General features: G+C 35.6%; 1 protein-coding gene across 3 annotated transcripts in view; it reads left to right on the forward strand.

Annotated features, from left to right (window-relative positions):
- Window positions 1-19,608, forward strand: part of dcc (DCC netrin 1 receptor) — a 381,511-nt gene that overhangs the window by 268,213 nt on the left and 93,690 nt on the right. For 2 of the 3 annotated variants that reach the window (XM_015363992.2, XM_015363996.2), the window contains exons 8-11: window positions 2,044-2,200; window positions 8,270-8,424; window positions 10,626-10,774; window positions 18,599-18,737. In XM_015363992.2, the coding sequence (XP_015219478.2) occupies window positions 2,044-2,200; window positions 8,270-8,424; window positions 10,626-10,774; window positions 18,599-18,737 (600 nt within the window). Of the gene's footprint in view, window positions 1-1,962; window positions 2,201-8,269; window positions 8,425-10,625; window positions 10,775-18,598; window positions 18,738-19,608 lie in introns of all 3 variants that reach the window. The other variant, XM_069187368.1, reaches the window with a different exon arrangement.

Raw genomic sequence — 19,608 nt, forward strand, 5'->3', positions numbered from 1 at the left:
GTAGGCAGCCATGTTTGTGGGGGGAAGGAGGAGGTGTTGGGCAGTTGCAGCTGTGAAGGGTTAGGGAGCGTGTGGCTGTGGGGGGATGGGTATTGCGCCACAGAGGACCCAGAATCAAACCTGTTAAAGAACTTGTTCAACTCATTGGCCATCTCCAGGTTCCCTTCTGTTGCACCCCCAGCCTGTTTGAAGCCAGTGATCTCTCTCATGCAGCTCCATACATCTCTCACCCTATTCCTTTGCAGCTTGTCCTCTACCTTCCTCCTGTAGGCATCCTTGCTCTCTCTTAACTTCTGCTTTAGCTCCCTCTGTACACGCTTGACCTCTTCCTTATCTCCCCTCCTAAAGGCTCTCTTCTTGTCATTCAGAAGAGCCTTCAGGTCACTGTTGATCCAGGGTTTGTTATTTGAAAAGCAGTGTACGTCTTTGGTGGGGATGGTGTTGTCTACGCAGAAGTTAATATAGTCAGTGACACAGTCCACCGTGCTGTCTATGTCGTCCCCATGTGGTTCGCACAGCACATCCCAGTTGGTGGCCTCCAAAGCACCACGTAGATCCTCCATAGCCTCCTGAGACCATCTCCTCACAGTCCTCATGGTCACAGGTTGGCGCTGGACAATGGGCTTGTATAGTGGTGTAAGCAAGACAAGGTTGTGATCTGATCTGCCAAGGGGAGGAAGGGCTGTGGAACTATATGCATCCTTAGCATTGGCATATAATAAGTCCAGTGTTTTGTTTTCCCTGGTCCGGCACTTAACAAACTGGTGGAAAGTAGGCAGAGTGGTGGAAATAGATACGTGGTTAAAGTCCCCTGAAATAGCTATAAAATGCTTGGGTGCTTTGTTTGTAGCCTGGCTGTGACTGTGTTTATGACGTCACACGCTACCTCTGCATTTGCCGTAGGTGGATAAAGGAATAAATAAAGGAATAAACAAAATTGTAATATAAATTTGTGTTGGCTTTCCCGAGTTACATTCCCAGCCTTCTTTGGCTTGGATTTTTAAGCTTTTGCTTTCAAGTGCACACACTTACACAGTTAAAGTGTTTCGCTTCTGTCGATGCATTAGAAACATAGATAAATTCCCACCTGCGTCACTGAATCAATTGATTCCTGTTTTTATTGCCTTGCAAGAGCTAAAGGCGATTGTGGGGAATCCCTAGTTAACCTGTTGTGGATGGACATCAGGCTAATAGATATGTGTGAAACAGTAACAATAAAATCAGCTGTACAAGCTTTTAATTTAAAAAATCAAATGGTATCCTGTGAAACTGAGTGTTTTGTACATTTTTCAGATTTCAAGCATGTGTTTATCTGCCTTTTATTTCACTGTCTTTTGAATTGCGATATTAAAGATTTCAATGCAATTAGATGTCTGAAAAGAATGTCCAGTATTGTATGATTGTATGTCTTTACAGTATGTCTATTTACTACCAGCCATCTCTCTATGATAATTCAAGTAGGTAGCTGCGTCAGCATGCGTAGGCTGCAAATGAACAAGTAAAAGGTTTATTCCATGCTGAAAAGATAAGAAAGGAAACACAACGTTTCAGCTGTGGAGCCTTCTTCAGGTGTTAGAAGCCAATCTGGGTCACACCCGAAGAAGACTCCACATCCGAAATGTTGTGTATCCTTTCTTCCCTTTTCAGCAAGGAATAAACCTTTTACTTCTGTGATTGTGTGTATTTCTAACTATAAACTATGTTTTGCTCATAATTCCTTTTTTCGTAAAACTATGAAGCTTGCTAGCTTGTTAGTAATTAGTTCCGTTTTCTGTTGTCACATAACTTTTTTTTTGCATGCCGTATACTACTAAAATCTCTCATTGGACTTTGGCTGAGAAGCCACTTACTTGCAACCTCTTTACCACTTTTCTTCCTCGTCTTTTTCTTATCTTTCACTTCATTCTGCTCATGCCCATGGACTTCCACCTGTTTACCTCTTCCCCAAATGCTAACATGCAGAAGCCTCCCCCAGTTCAGCCCTTCCAGCACCTTCCCCTGCTCCCCCCACCTCTTTGACTGACTCCTCTCCTCCCCCCCCAGTTGTACCGAGCTCCAGTGCCCTCCCCTCTGCTCCCCGTGACGTGGTCCCTCTCCTTGTGTCCAGCCGCTTTGTGCGACTCAGCTGGCGCCCTCCAGTGGAGACTCATGGAAACATCCTCACCTACTCTGTTTACTTTACCAGAGAAGGAACTAACAGGTATGTGATACGTTTCATCATTGAAAAGTTAGATTATATTTAGCTGATAAGCAAAAAATGTTTTTTCCACTGCTGTTTCTATATTTTGTCCTCATTCTTTGTAATTGTCCTGTGTTCCTGATTTAATGTGTTGAATGCTTATACTGTATGCAACTCCACTGCAACAGAACCTTTGCTGGCAGTATCTGGATTCTCTGAAGATACTGTGATATCTTACCAAAGAACAATAATATTAATCTTAAAGTGCAAAGCCTCAAAATCACAAGCTACTGTAAATGTTAGATATGTGAAAACCGAGCTATACGACAGTCTGAAACTGACAAACCTTTCAACAAATGTTACAGGTTTCAAACTGGAGACAGTACTTGGTTGAAAATAGTTAAGTTGAAAATGAAGATGTACAGTATGTGACCTCAGGACAATATATTCCTTAGGCAGACAGATGACAGAATCTTTTCTTGGTCTTTTTAACATTTTCACTTGATTTTATTTTCTTGCTACTGTACTAGCTCCTAATACAATAAAACCAAGATTTAGCAGACCTAGATATAACAGATATCAGATTTAACAGACAGTATCCAATATTCTTGCTTTTTTATTACACCCAAATAATACCAGACATTTATTAAATCAACAGTAACTGTTAAACCTAAATATGCCCCTTTTTAGTAGATTATGCTATTACTTAAATGTAACAACACATATAGAGTATATAATTCAGGTTATTATGAATTATTGCATTCGTGATAACTTTTTACTGTACAGTACATGATTGAAAATGAAGAATTCATAAGAAAGCATGGAAATAGTATTATGGTCTGATTAAAGGCCAAATAAGAACCATAATAAGGATGTAGTCATCGAGAAAAAAAAGTAGTTCATACATACAAAATACAGTAATATTTTATAGTGTTGCATTAATAATTGAAATGATACCAAAGCACGCATTTGCGAGAGTCAAAAAGCAAACAGTGTAGGATATTTGGAAGAGCAAGGACAGCTCCCTTTTTAAATAATTATTTCACTACTTATATTGCTAAGAGTATCATTATTATTTGTATTAAAGTGACTATAAATGTATGAAGTGGATATCTTGTTTGTCAGTTGAATATGTATCATTTTCTATAGTGTTGTCTGGTGGTTATAACATACAGTACCATATACTTTGTGGACAATTTAAATGACAATCACCAATAACAGACTACCATTCCTCCCTATTAGTCTGTTAAATCAAGGTTTACTATATTGTAATGAATGACAGACAAAGAAACATAAATATATTTTACAAATTTAAAAAAAATCACAATATGTGATAATGTTCCTTGTAGGTAAGTGAGTTTTTTTTTTTACTTGTAGTGCTTAACACTTCTAGAAATTTAATACATCATATGAACTCTATTCCAAGCATTTTGATCCCGTATTAATTTAAAAAAAGCAACAGTGCCATGTGTCTATGCACAGCCAATGAATTCCTTTCTGACACAAAAGAGGGCCGGATGAAATACTCAAAAGTGTGGTCTGAAAGCACACTTAATGTCAATGGTGCTCTCTGATTGCTGTTTGTATACACTGCTTTGTCCACGCACTTTACGTTTAGTAGTAACTGCTGCTTGCATTGCAGTCAATTAAGAGCCACTTCAGCTAGAACCGCCTGTCTCATTACTCTTTCTTTCTATACAATACTGTATTTCAGCGCCGTCATATCTGTGTTAAGAGCCTGGTAGATTCACTGCCTTTCTCTTGCTTTTAAATTTTCTGTTCCCTCCTTTCTCATTTATTAATGCATGTGTGCAGCATCAGTTAATTTCAAGTATCAGTAGTCATTTTGAAAGGTGAAGAATAATTGCACCAGCTCTAGTGCTGTGCTTCTTGAGCTCCACCTGCCATTCTGCCTTGGATTGCACAGAAAGCAAGAGTTGTGTCAGAAAGAAAAATGTTTTAGTGGGTGGGGGGTGTTAAACTTTAGTAATACAGAGCACTATCAGGGTTTAGCTGACCAAATGAATTTCCATTTTGTTCTAAAGTGTTTTCTTTGTCTTCACTAACCTTGCACTTTGATGTTCGGAAATTAATTTGAAGCTAACTCGGTGTGTAAGGATCTGAGGAATACGAAATTCTATTCAGATGACACTCGGTGATCTTCAAACGTACACTGCTGCACAGGGTACATTTTAATGAATAAAATTTATTACACCAAATTAGTTTGACATTTTTTCACATAATGGGTTTGTCGAAAAATGCACATTTACTTCTATAAACCAGGACAAATACTGCTAATAAAATTAAACTAAATGTACTGTCTTCACTGTATGGGATCTATAAGTAGGGGACAATGTTATTTACATACATTTTCCATTCTAAAGAGTTTTTGTATGTTAGTTTCTGGACTGATTTAATGTGAAAATAAAAATAAATGATTTACAGTACAGTGAATGGGCTTTGGTTTTTAAAATCTTGATTACAATTCATATGCTTCCGCCGTTTTGCTTAAAATCCCATTGACACCACCTAATTGAGGTCTCCATCTGACTTAAGAAGAGGTTTGAAAGCCTCTCGATCTAAAAGGATAAATTATAACTAATTATGTTTCTTTTATGAAGCCTAAAATTTAAAATTATATACAGTATATACACTTTCCTCCACTGTCCAAAAAGGATCGTGTTTATTTAAAGCATATTGCAGGTTAACATGACAAAAACAGATTAAAAATACATTGCTTTATTCACTTTATAATGGGTAGATACTTAATGGTATTAGTTATTTCCTGGGAATTAATTATTTACTGTTTTCCCATTTACAAGACAAGGCTAATGCTGCTTTTAAAATGTTATTCAAGTCTGAAGTACAGTATCACAGTCTACTGATATTTCCCCCACATACTGTATACATAGAAACTCACATAAAAACAGTTCTTTGTTGTTATACAGTATTGAATCATGACTGGACTCTGTATAGCTGCAACACTCGTCTAGGTCACTTTCAGTGCACTCCACCCAGTGGTGAGTGGGATCATTGCACCATTCACACCATCCCCATGTCAAGGCTGAGGAGCAGTCAATGTTGGAAGGGTCTGCCAGCCCACCACTCTGCCTTTGCTGGAGGTTTGTCTTCTCTCACCTTCTCTCACCAAAGATCCTACTATCCTCCAAAGCTTCCAAGGGTTTTAGGGAGGGTACAGGATGTCAGCCCCTTCCATTGCCAAAACTCAAAAAAAGAAAAATCTTGGGTAGCACCTCTACTTTTTTGCCTGTTTGTGAGCTCCTGGGTTTCAGTATATTACAGACCCCACCCTTATCCACACATAAGAACTACTGTACATAATGGAAATCAAAGAAAGGTCAGGAGGATTGAATCCAGGATTCTTCAGTCTTCTTCAGTCTTAAAGAATACTCCAAAAACTGCATTCAGCACTGGCTTCGTCCAAGATCATTTTATAAGCCACACTTAATTACACCGATATGGGAATGTGCTTTTCTCCGCTTATCTCCAGTAATTTCTTAATTAAGTGATTGTGACCTGTTGTGTCTATTTACAATAATACAATACAATAATTGGGGTAGATCAACTGCAACCGTAGTCCCTTCATCTACTCGGCTACCACAACTTGCTTGCATTTTTGCTCTGTTTTTGGAAATGATTAAACTGAAACTTACTAGCATGCTTTACAATTGAGAGCTCAAGTTATTTAATCTATTAAACCAGTTCCAAGCTGTACATGGTACTTTCCTTCTTTTCCTACATTTCATCTTATCCCAGTTCTTTCCCAATAGCAGAATATACTGTAGTTTTGACTTGTGTTGAAAGGTCTTCCTCATTTAGCTTTGCAGGCCTCATTTTGTTTAGGTATGCTTAAGGTCACAATTTCTTTCTGTACATTATATAATACAGTATTGCAGTCCTTTTTCCAAATATGGCTGTCCTGATCTACTGATGTTCTCTCAAGCAAAACATTGTTGTATATGATAGAGCACAATCAAGAGCACTGAGTAATTGTATTATATCCAGTGCATATTCATGAATGGTAGCAAAACAAGAGGTAAAGAATGTGGTATGATGTATGTAATTGCCATTACAAACTTACATTTGTAAAGAAAATTCACTGATCACAAGGAATATTACATTACATGATATACATGCTTCTCACAAAAAAATATTTTAAGCTTAATTATTAATTACGTTTGAGCATACTGTATGCCACCGTTAAAATAAGTCCTCTGTTATGTACTCATAAAAGTACTGAAGAATCCAAATATAATACATATTCCTAGGGTATTTTGTGTATTAATGTGACAAACCTAAAATGAAATTCCATTAAAAATGAAATTCCATTACTCTGCTTTGTCCAACAAAAACATTGTCTGGTTATGAGTAGGTAAACATTATAATTTATGTTGTATGCTATAATAAAACAGTAATGGAAAAAAAAACAGATCTTAGATAGCAAAATAAATTTAGCAAAACAAAAGTCAACTGATGAAAGGAGTTTTCAGTTATTTTTCTTGTTTTTCTGTCACTCGTGCTGCCCTGTTTTATAGTTCTATTCTGCCTGATTTACATACAAAACCTTAGACAGGCTTCTATTAAGCTCTCATTCCCCTATTTCAAGATCTGTTATTGCTATTTAAATGGGAAACTGTTGCAGAAATAATGCTGAAGGTCTTTGGCAGCTGTCCTATGCTGCAAAAGTAATAAGAAAAGTATTGTGCTGAACTGAAAACACCTAAACTTTTTTAAGAACTGTTTTTGACTGCACAAACATGTCAGCAAATGTTCCTCTTTTAGCAGCTGCATAATGCATCTCTGAGTATTATACTGTTTATTTTCAGCTTGTTTTAATTTAATAAAAACTAGTGCTTTAAGTAAGGATAAATTGTGACATTGATCATTATCTTAGTTCAAAGAAGGGAAGTGTTTTTGTAGTCTTATTAATTCTTATTTAAAAGTATGCCTGCATCTTTTTACTATACTGTAGATTCCAGGCTAATTAAAAGTAGAGCACACCCACACAAAGTATGTAACTGCATGGAAAATGCGATTAAATTGTAACATTTAAGGTGACTATGTTATTTTCCAGAAAGACTTCTCAACTCTTTTAGAGTCTGACTATGGCATCATCATCATCAATAACAACAATATTATCAAAAATTAATGTTCCAGTACATTATATAACACACCTTTTTGTATGTAACATTTCTAAATGGGGAAACCATTTGCAACATTTATCCGATGTGGTTGTTAGTAGCTAATTGATCTCGCCCCGCCTTTTTTTGAAAGTAGTCAGGGTATTACCTTTTCTAACATGCCAGATAAAGCTTGTTTTAGACCCCACAATCCTTTGTGTGAAAAAGCATTTCCTTTTTTCTGGCTTACTGTTGTTCTGAAGAAGTTAATCGGTTTGACTTTAAGTATGTTGATACAGGCTATTCCGTTTAGCCAGGATCATTTCTGCACTGATTCTAGAGCAGAGTGATCTTTTCTGCAAAGAGGCCGTCATAATGATATACAGTATTTTTTAAGAAGTCATACTACTGCACTGTACAATTTTAACACAACGCAAATTTTAAAATTTAATTTTAACTCTCCCTTACTTCATGCTTTACTGTTCTAAGTACTTTATTGTGTAGTAATTGTTTAAGTATTGCAATACTTAAAATATTGTATTTACTGTATTATAACCTCAGATGCAATATCCTTTTCTTATCTCTCTTATGCATTATAAAATGCCTTTTACCTGTACCAGCAGTTTTTTACTGTATATTCCTCTTCTTTTATCCTGTTCTTTTTAACCATTTTACACAGGGCTTTTTTTCTCCTTAATTTAAAAACCATTTAGACATGTGCCTTTTAGCCTTTGATTTGCTTTCTTGTTTTGTCTACTATATCATTCTCACTCTTCCTGCATTTGTTTTCAGAAAGCATTAAATACTGTAGTTTGGCACATACTATATGTGATGTCTGTTATTGTGTATAATAAAAATAATAAATATTACTTTTATTATTTCAGAATGGGCTACATGTACGTTTATACTGTATATCTCTGAATGTATACAAAATGCTATTTTATTGTAGGGAGCGAGCTGCGAACATCTCACAGTCAGGGGATTTGCAGTTCACTGTGGGAAACTTGAAGCCAGAGGAGACATACAGCTTCAGAGTTGTGGCCTACAATGATTTTGGCCCTGGAGAGAGCTCGCAAGCTATCAAGGTTTCTACACAGCCAGAATGTAAGTACCAGCATGTACTGGTGTATGAATGAAAACCTTTCCTTCTGTCTAACTAGAAAGGTTATTGGCACTGTAAAGAAGGAACTGGTTTTCACAGTACTACAGCGAGATCTGAACGAAGGATATGGCTGAGGATCTCTGCACACATCCTTCACCCCTATATTATATTTCTCTGTTTTTTTTTCTTCTTTTAAATGGGCTATAGTTTACAAAACTGTGCTATAGGATACTTTTAAAACTGTAGTCTGATTAGATCTCTCCTACTCTTTTCTTGACTCTAGCTAGGGCCTCATCTCTTATATCAGATAGAAGTATGTAAGCCATTAGAGCCTTTACAGAATAAAGCCTTTCCATTTTTTTTTTTTGCTCAAGGGGCACAATATGGTCAATATTAAATAAACAAGTAACTTTTAACCCTTAAGGGCTATGAAGGTTTAAAGTAATGTCTTAGAATGTGCATGTTTATTTTGTAGTCATATTTGGAATGGATTAGATCCTTTTAAGGGGAGCATTATATAAAACATAAAGAAAGAATATGATAACAAGAGGAGGTCATTCAATCTACTTGTTTTCTTTTAGCTTGTTTTGTTCTTAGTAGCTATTTGATCTATGGATCTCATCGAACTAGTTCTTGAAGTTTAGTGCTGTTTTCAACATGGTCAGATTTGCACAACCCTTAGTATAAAGAAATGCATACTCTTCTTTTTTAATTTCCTCATAGTTTTCATTTGTGTCCTCCTGTTTGTGGGAATGCTATTTTGAGGAATGCCTGTTGGTACTGTAGGAATATTAAAATAGGCTAAAGTTAAAGCAAAATGATTCAATAATTAAGGTGAAATGTACTGCTGCTATTCAAATATGTTATATACTGTACGTAGGTTAATGAGTCGATACACAGTGTAATTTCCCCTAGATTCTGGCAATATTTTGACTTCACTTCCATCATTCCACACGTCATGATAAATCATCTCTTTGAAGTTAGAGATAATTCACATGTCACACATTAATTTTTATTGCACACAGACTGGGGCTTCCCACAATAGTCATCACCTAGGCTTTAAGAATTGTAAGAATCAGACAGTTACATAAAAACTCTTTGAACTGCAATTACTGGTAGTGGTAATCAGTGCTGAGAGATTTGAATGTTCATTGAAATGTAGTACTTCATTTCCATTGGCTTAATCAGAATTCAAACACAATGTATGTCTGGGTGAGGATTCAAGAGGTGGCCCCCAGGGCATCTTTCTGAACATAACTGTAATCCGTGGGTGTTAAATTGATTACTGTATGTCTCTCTACTTTTATCCCTACATGCTGGATTGCCACAGGACTGGCCTAAAAAGGTCACCGTAATTTAATATTTGAGAAAATCCTTCAAAAGCTAGGTGTGCTTTTGCATATGCTGTGGTATTAAGTAAATAAGAGAATTAACTTGCAACAAAGTTGCACTCAGTTCAGTCCAATAGCAGAAGGTACTACAATAATCCTCAGCATTTGCAAATTCATCCTTGAGATTAATGCAATAATCCAGTCTTCAAAAGTGCTTGTAAATACATCTTCACAAGGAAGTATGTACAGTACAGTCAAATAAACAAACATTAGTGGTGGTAGATAAATTGTACTGGAGTATACGATATAATTATTTTTCTACCTAAAGGATCAGATACAGTATATCAAAAGTAGGTCGTAGAGAGACCCTAGTCATGCAGTAAAGTAATGATGACATTTTCAGACGTTGCTTGATTTTGACAAGGCTCACCTTTACAATCTGAATCTAAAACATACAAAAAACATATACTTGAGGTTTATGCCTCTTTAAAAGAAAAAGCACTGCATATTTAGGTGGGTAAGCAATGCATACATTTCCCCACAAATAATTGAATTTTATACATTAAAGAGGATATGAACTCTCTGTACAGATATCTTTACATTTAACTTGAGATTTGTTTTTGGTCTTCAATCTTTACTGTACATTATATAGAAAACTGATTCAAGTGACTGAAGTTTTATGCTGGTGACAGCTCTTACTTATGCAGACCAGCAATTCTACTTTTTCATGGTCACGTTTAAATATAATTATTCATAGATTGTCCTAACTCTTTTAAAAATGCTTAGCAAGATCTGATATGAAACGTGCTGGACGCCCTTTACAATTTCTGTTTGGGCTTATTGCCATATTCTTCTTTCTTGTCACCCCACAGTGCAGGTTCCTGGGCAGGTGGAGAGCCCTCATGCTGTCGCCATGTCACCCACTTCCATTCAGGCATCCTGGGAGGCGCCGGCCTATGCCAATGGCCCCATCCAGGGTTACAGATTGTTCTGGACAGAGACGTCCACTGACAAAGAACAGGTCAGTCCGGGTTCATTTCTCAAGTTTTCAAGAAGGCATTTCAGAGTGAGAGCTTTGAAATACTACCGTTGTCTAAAACAGAGAGCTCACGCTCCCTTTGGGGACCTGCTGTATGTGGACTGAAAAATCATCAGCCATCAGCCAATCAGCTGACGCATTAGGGTAGAAGTCAATTTCCTAATAAATACTATTTATTACGTTTAAAAAAAAATGTTTTAGAATTACCACTAGTGTTCAAGTTGTATAATATAAAAATATGTAAAACCCATTCATGATATCAAATTAACATTAGTTTGTTAAACTGAACTGCATTTTGCATACAGTATGTATATGTAGTACATATATACATTAGTTAATTTAATTTTTCTATCAAAAGAATATCTGAATTAATCTGTTGAATAAATTATTTTTGAAAGGTAAAAGTATTTCATTTGTAATACAATGACACTTCAGAGACTTACAGTCATACAGCATGAGATAATTTGCTTAATGCTATCAATCTTAATTAAGTACATAATGATAGTACTCAGTAGATGTTATTTGTTCAATAGAGCTGACCCCATTGTGTTGTGTGTTTGAAAAAAAAACATGATCAGGAACAAGGAGCATACTTACATTTTTACCTTCTGTAGCTGTCAGTGTATTGTATGTGATGATTAATAGTGGTAAGGTCACTGTGACTAGCAAAAGCACTCTTCACTTTATTGTTTCTGAAAAAAAGATACATAAAAATGTAGATTTAGTGTATGTAGTCAGACTGTAATTATACAGTATGTGTAGTGGTGCTTTTGTTTTCTTTTCTGATGCATTGAGAAACGATGCCTTAAAAAATTATCTAAAATCTACAGTATGTTTATAAAATACTTTCTGACATGCCTATGTATAGTACCTGCTGGGGTTCATGTGATGACATGAGTATTGTATTCTCATATCACTTTCAATATATTTTGCATTCAAATTCTTTAGCACCTTAATTTTTGAAGTTCATAGTAATCTCATGGCTTATAATTGCTGCTTCAATTCAAGAGAATAGTACTGGCCTCCAGAGTTTATTTGAAGATTCACTGTACCCCAGTCACATAGAATTTTACGCTGATGAGTAAAGGAAAGTTCCCATGGTACCAAATTTTAAATGCTTCTCAGATTGAAGTTTAGAAAGAATATCAGGGATCAATGCATTTATATTTTAAACACTGTGGTTTAAAAATCAACTGTGATTACATAGACTCAGCTAATAACTGTGTGTTCTATTTTTTAGAACATTTCAGTTTTAATTTCATGTTCCAAAATACAGTATGCGGGGTCCTACCACACATCTTGAGCATTTAAACTCTGCTTTAAGAATACTGTATAATTTTGAGGCAGGATTTTAATCTTCATTGAATCAGTTCTTATGTTTGTATTAGAACATTTTCCTAATTAACTTTACCTGGGCTAGTTGAATTATTTTTTTGAAACAGAAAATATAGTGATACAGTATGTGTCACAGTGTAAACTGTGAATAAAATACTCCTTGAGCCGAATTTTCCATTGTAGGCAAAATGTTTGTCCACAGTGGGAGCTAAGATGTATATTATTGTTGTAGGATGACTTGAGTGCTACATAATTTGACACTTTAGTTGTTCCACAATTTCACAGCATGTAAAGCAAATCTAAAACAAAAATACAGTGCTCAAAATACACTACAGTAGGTAGTTATTGCAGATTGTGAGCTCAGAAGCAGTGCTAGGGTTACTTTGCATACCTCTCCTCACAAGGTTATTATCATTATCATCATTAATATTATATTAGTATTCTTTTTGTTCTTCTGACTGCATCTTCTATGGCTGTAAAGAAATCATGTTCATGTTGAATTAATTTAATTTATACATGAATTATTTTTTATGAATTCAGATGGGGCACTATAAAGGCAGGTTGAATGCATAAAATCTTTAACTGAATTCAACAACAGATCTGTGAGATGATGTTTGCTGTAACATCACAGAGACTCTTCACATTACATGTCAATTTGTCTTTGATAGTAAGGCTTTTCCACTTATCCTTAGCAAAACCTTTTGAAGAACCAGCACGGGGTTCTGTTTAGCTAATGATGCTGGATTAATATGGTTCAATTCATGAGCTTTGATAAGAAATCTACAGTACAATGGTAAAATGTCAAGGGCTGTGTTCTGTGAGAATCCAGGGGAGTTTATTAAAAGGAAAGTGAGAAATGTGGAAGGGGAGTTCCCTTGGTAATGGCCCTCTGTTAAAACATGGTGGAATAGTTTTATCAAGGGTTTTCAAATTCCCCAAGGGATTAGTAATGTTTGAATCTGACTGCTAGAAATACTGCAGAAGTTGTGGAACAGGTTAAAACAAGTCCGTTGTCCTGAAAAAAAAAATAAAAAATTAAAAAAGCGTATTAAAAGTAAGAACATAAAAGGATCCAGAAGAATTTTTTTTCTTATTTTATAGATTCGTGGCTAAGCAATTCTAAATGAATAATTTAAATTAATGTATGGATTAGGCTAACACTAGGAATAAGTTTAGTACAACAGGATACCTAGGTCATTACAGTGTTCCGGCTCTGAAGGATTCAATGCATTGACTTTATTTTAAGTTTCTAATGGTGTTCTCTCATTAATGTTGGAAGTAAAACATTAACATATTATACAGTGATACTGTATACTCTGTTTGGATCCATTATTGCTCCTGAATGTTCAAGTAATACTAAAAAGTTACTTTAGCAAATCCATGTTGATTATCCCACAGAATCATTTTACCATACAGAACATAATTAATATGACAAGCAAGAGAAGGCCATTCAGTCCATCAGTCCATAGTTAATTGAACCAGGGATTATGTAAGGATTGAATGATGTCAGCTTTAAAATCATGGCTAGCAGGTTTGTTCCATGTTTGTCCCACAACCCAGCAGTTTCCAATTGTGTCCTCTGCTTTATGTTTCACCATTAATTGTAATTAACTTCTGCCTCTTCTCTGCTAATATGATTTAATATGCAACTACAGTATATCTTTGCTAAACCTGAAGCAAATACAAAAGCTAAAACACTTACATTAACAGATTCCCATCTTTGCATCTAGAACCCTTTATTTAAAATGTTGTTGTTCCTTTGCTGTTGTAGTAGAGAAAAGCCTTTATATTTTATTTACTGTAAGTCTCCATTGCAATATTTTCTCTCTCTTTCCCTTTCTCATGTCATTTTTTACACATGCTTGCAGTTCATTATATGCCTCTTCTTTAACCGGTTCTTTTAAAATCACTTTCTACTTTCCTCCTTGTATTTTTCCTATGTGATGTGATTTTATTACACCATTTGGGTTGGTGTTCTGTAGTCTTGGATTTGCTCACTCTTGGTATGAATCTATTTTCTGTTTCAAGCACTTTTGCTGCCTAGTTCCTACTGCTGCCATAGTCTTTCTATTCCTTTACCTATCTTAACTTGTCTTGTTTTTTCATGGCCTGCTTTCTTAAAATGTAAAGACTTTGTATCATAATCTGTATAGTTCCAAATTAGATGTTAAAAGTACTTTAGGGATGCAAAAAGGCACATCACAGATTTGTGTAGTTTTGAAGCAAGTTTATTGGGTCAAAATCCATCTAGACTGTTGTGTACCGTCTTTTTCTTAAAAAGCAATTCAAATCCAAAGCCCTTTTCTACAGGTATGTGCTTTTAGATACAACATGAACAGCTTCATGTGTTACACTAAATAGAATATTAAGGTAAAAGAGTGGATTCTTTGGACACTGCAAACATCGCAGAAGTTCATCTGTCAAGGATTCTTTGGCCTAACTACAGACCTCTCACTCCCAGAGGTACACAATGAGTGTGCTGCCTGTCTTCACTCTTTCAAACAAAAGAGCTAAATTTAATAAAATTGTACTTTACTGTGTTATGATTGCAGTTCCCTAATCATGTAATACTGTAGGCGTTCTGATGAATTGATTAAATAAGCAATCATTAGAAGTCATTGAATAGTCTTTAGTTTTATTTTGAGCTGCTGATATTTTTGGTGATATTTTCAGTAGATGTAAGGAAATTAAAATCTGCCATGACAACCATTCCCTTTATATGAATATCCCTTATTTATTTATGTAAGACTGCCTTACAGTTATTATCTGAATTTGGTGGTCAATTGCATGATCCTTACACTATGCCTTTTGAATTTGTCTGACCCATTTACTGTAGATAATGAGAAACTGTGATTCATCTTGGTTAAATTTGTGGTTCTTTTTGTTGTATAGTGCTAGACCTCTACCTCTTCTGTCTTTTCTTTCTGTTCAAAGCCCTCTGTATCCAGGACTGCGGTATTTGTCACTATTGCTATCTGTTATCTATTGCACTTCTCACTCTGTTTTTGATTATACTCCCATTCAGTTCTGTTTTTTTTTAATCTTTTCCCTAAGCTGATTCATAATAATTTTTTTCAGATGTTTCTGAAACATCTCCAGTTGTTCAGTTTTGCATGCAACAGGCACTAATCCGGAGGAAACTACTGATGTGGTGCTTCTCTGTAAATTATTTCCAACATTTTTGAATTTTCTACTGTACATATGAGAAGAATGCTTTTATGCCAATGTTGTGTATCTTATCATGAACAACAATAAGAACTGGGTCTTCATCTACCTTTTCTAGAAGCCAGTCTACTCTTTAGACAATGTCAGCCTCATTAGTCTTAGGGAGACAGCATACTGGTAATGTCTCAGGATCCATAAACTGTACATATTTCAGCTACTTTGTTCCTTTCAAAAAAGTCTGCAACAATTACTGCTTTTGTTTCTCTTGTTTTTGGTGGTACTGGCACTGAATGAAGTTGATACAACATGAACAGTGATGAATGGTGTCTGAAAAACTGTATTTGTGTAGGTGGTATCGTAGGAGCCACTACCTTGTGCTTCCAAGTCTTGTCTGTTCACAGATCTTGGAGTGGAGCTTGTTTAGATGCATGGCACCTGTCAGCATAGGCTGTTGTATTTTACTCCATTGGATAAACTGGTACTAGATCCTCCCTGTAGGTTTCTCTATTGTTCTAAAGATTTGGGGTGCCCACTGTCATGACTATTAGATTTGTCATTTCCTCCTTCCTGTCCTTCAGGCCAGGAATGCTGAATACTCATTAAGTTCCTGTAGTTTTTACAGATATGGCATGGCTGTTTGGACTTTTCCAAGATGAATGTTCCACATGTAGCAGATCACAGGTTAAGATCATTTGGTGGATATTTTATAGGAATTCCTTTATAGTATTTTCACTGGTACAAAGAAAGGAAGAAGATGAGAAACAATGCAGCTATTTTTCTATAGCTACATAAATGCAATCAGTCAGCCTGCTTACAACTGACACCTAATCAGCTCTACCTGTTATAGCCTTCGAATCGGTCTTAATGATCCAAAAACTGTCTCACTTCTACATACTGGCCCTAAAGCACTAAAATACAAGCGGTGCACCTTTAGTCTTATACTGTTTGAAAAAAAAAAGGTAAATCAGCGACTTCAACAACAGCATTTCTATACCGAAAACAGAAAATGTTCTTTTTCCCTCTCCGGTAGCTGTTTGCTGTAAGTAATTTTGCTGGAAGGAAAGACAGGTGATATTGTGAGTGAGGTTTGGATAAGTGTCTAGGCAAAAAGAAAAGTGTATCCATGTCATGTCAGTTGTCTTTGATTTATTTTCCCTGCTTATGTTCTCAGTAGAATTAACTGTACTGCTAAAACACTCATTAACGGGCCACAGTTTTTGCTAATCGCCCCCAACTTATGCTTTGTTGATGGGAAAGCACGAGCAAAGCTGAAAGTGCTTGAAGCAGCATGCCTGCTAGACATTTTCCCTGATGTTTCATCTCTGTATAATTTAAATCTGTAAGGCATCTTTCTGAGTCCCAGGGTGGTATAAAAAGGTAATGAAGCCAAGTAATTATGGGAAAATGAGGAAAAATGTGTGCAGACAGTCTAGACTCTGGTGATTCCTTGAGACGGACTCCAGGGTATTTCTTGTATTTGTTTTTTTATTTCACAGCAGCAGATTCACATACAGTATGTTGGAACATAACATGTAGTTATGGAGTTTACCTTGTATCTGGAAATGAACAAGGTAAATTAATGCAACTACATTATTTGAAGTATTCACTTCAAAAATTGACAAAAAAATGAGAAAATTAGTAACTCCAGAGGCTGGCAAACAATATTATTGACAACAGTAAGAAACTCCAGGCTGGTATTGACTATAAAGCCTCTGAGTTGTCATTGCAATACAACAGGTTGCTGATTCCAATTTTTTATTATTTTTTCATTGGAAAAACAAAACTAAATTGGCTGGTATGGTGGTGTGTATTGTGAATATGATTAGCGTGTATGTATACCTATGGATACATTAGATTATTCATACATCCATTTGTGACATGTTATCATAGTGTCAGGGGGAAAAGGTCATATTATTTTATTCAAGACATAGCAGTTGATACCTGAATATAGAGTTATTATTACAAATAGTTGCAAAAAAGCTTTTAATTTAAAGAGAAATCGAAGAAACAGTAAAAACATACAGTATATATTAACATATATCAATACATATGACTCTCATCAAGCTTGGGTCAGTTCAGCTGACAAGAAAAACAGCTACTCTCACAGAACAATGTCCTCATTGTATTCTCAATGTACAATGTAAAGAGTGCATTGTCAGTTTTGTTTCTGTGAGGATGTTCTGATCTTTGTGGTCTAGAGTTCAGTTCACCATTTGTCACAGCATCACTTCAATATACCATATTAGAAATGCACAAAAATAAATGCATTTGGGTATGCAATACTTAAGTAAGAAAATCATATTTCTTGTCTTGCCTGAAAAAATATATACAGTAAGAGGCACTTGAAGAATTCAGCTTAATCCCACCAGCGTGTTAAATTGCTGCAGACTGCAACATTGACTGACACATGTGGGATGGTTTGTTCTTATTTAAGCCACTGCACCTCACTCATAAACACTGGACTGGACATTCTCTTTCTTATAGAATTATTTTTCCTTTCCTTTAAATCCATTATATTTTCTATTCTCCATTCATACATAGTTTTCATGCCTGACACCATTTTGACAGCTGATGCCCTCTAAAGGATGGAACAGCACTTACAAGGACATTTCTTTTCCATTAATGACCTATTTCTCAGTTAAGATGTAGTATATTTAGCAAATTGACCCTTCTAAGAGTAACTACTAGCTTTAGGCACAAGTAATTAACTACCACTAGATTAAATTAGAATCATCTGCCCAGTCAATCAAAATTTTGCACCTTCGTGCTGAATGTATTTTCAGTAGTGTACTGTACATCAGTAAATTATTTTTCTCTGAACAATGCCATTCTCTATTATGTTGTTTTAACAGTATTTTATTTATTTTTCTTTTCAGCACATTATTTTCTGTGCAACAAAAGTGTAAGCCTTTTTTATTAAAAATGTGGCATTGAGAATTGTTCTCAATTGACTTATCTAGTTGAAGGATTATTAATGTCATTTCTGACAGGCATTGCCAAGATCTTTCTTTTAATATAATGTAATTTGGATTTTGCAGTCTTTTCTTGTACTGTATGTTTCAAACCTATGTCTATGACATTTTAAATGTGTGATTTATATCCCATTCCTTTTGTGAAAGGAGCAGAAAGTACTTGGATATTTAGATAGGATTTAGATGAACTGAATGGATTCCATTCATTGGTAACTTTTCAAATGCTTATTTATTTTTTTACATTAAAGCAACTGTGCTGGAACAAGTGACTTTAGGACTTCACACACATTTCTGGTGCTGTATAGAAATTATTCATGGTTTCTTTCTCTTTCAGAGTGTGGATGTGAGTGGGAAAAGCTTCAAGCTGGAGGGGCTGAAGAAGTTCACAGAATACACTATACGTATACTGGCTTACAATCTTTATGGGCCTGGCACAGCCACAGAGGATCTGACAGTGGCCACACTTTCAGATGGTAAATGAGTTTATTAATTGCATTTTTAACATGTTCAGTTCTGTAATTTCTTTTATGAAAATAACCATCAGCATCATGTCCATCGAAATCTACTGTATCAGATGTTGTGCTCTTTTTCTTAGTGTCTGGATGTCCATGTCTACTGTATGATACAGTAAATTCAATGCAAGTTTTCTTCGTATAAAATTGTCTTGGAGATCTGAAGTCATCCTTGTGTGACACACCTAAGACTAGTTAGCATTTTTTAAGTGTTTTCTTCATATATACTTTGCTTGGAGATATAAATCATTGCCTTTACAGAATTGACTAAGAAAGTTCTTCATTTTTAGAGTTTCAGAATTAAATTTGTGCCCCACATGCTCACACACATAGTACACTGAGCTCCAGGAGAAACTTAGGGCTCTGTTCATTCATGCATGTGTTAAGAAAAATAAAATGTATGTATTTTGGATATCATTTATACAGTATGTTTGTTGTGTTGTTTTGATTGACTGCATTCATGCATAATTTGACTGTTGCATATGTGCTAAATCACTTCATTAATTTGATTAAACAGTTCATTAAATTGATCAGGCATAACTGATTTGGTGGTTTAACCTGTTGATTGTCAAACCTGGTGAAAATCCCGCAGAGTAACGAATAGGTCCTCTTTATCCAGAGAACACCTGGATGCTGGCCTTACACCTCAGGTGACTCCAATAGGAGCTAAGTCTTCTTGATCAATCAAGATTCTGTGTAGACAACTCTGATGTACACTAACAAGAATGGCACAGATGTGCAGAAAGATGTATTAATAGCTGTATACAGTAGATCAGTCAATGTTCAATGTCCAAGTATGGTGGTCTGGATAGGAATGTCTAGTTGCACGAGA

Source organism: Lepisosteus oculatus, chromosome 3 (assembly GCF_040954835.1).
Source record: "Lepisosteus oculatus isolate fLepOcu1 chromosome 3, fLepOcu1.hap2, whole genome shotgun sequence".
Taxonomy (NCBI): Eukaryota; Metazoa; Chordata; class Actinopteri; order Semionotiformes; family Lepisosteidae; genus Lepisosteus; species Lepisosteus oculatus.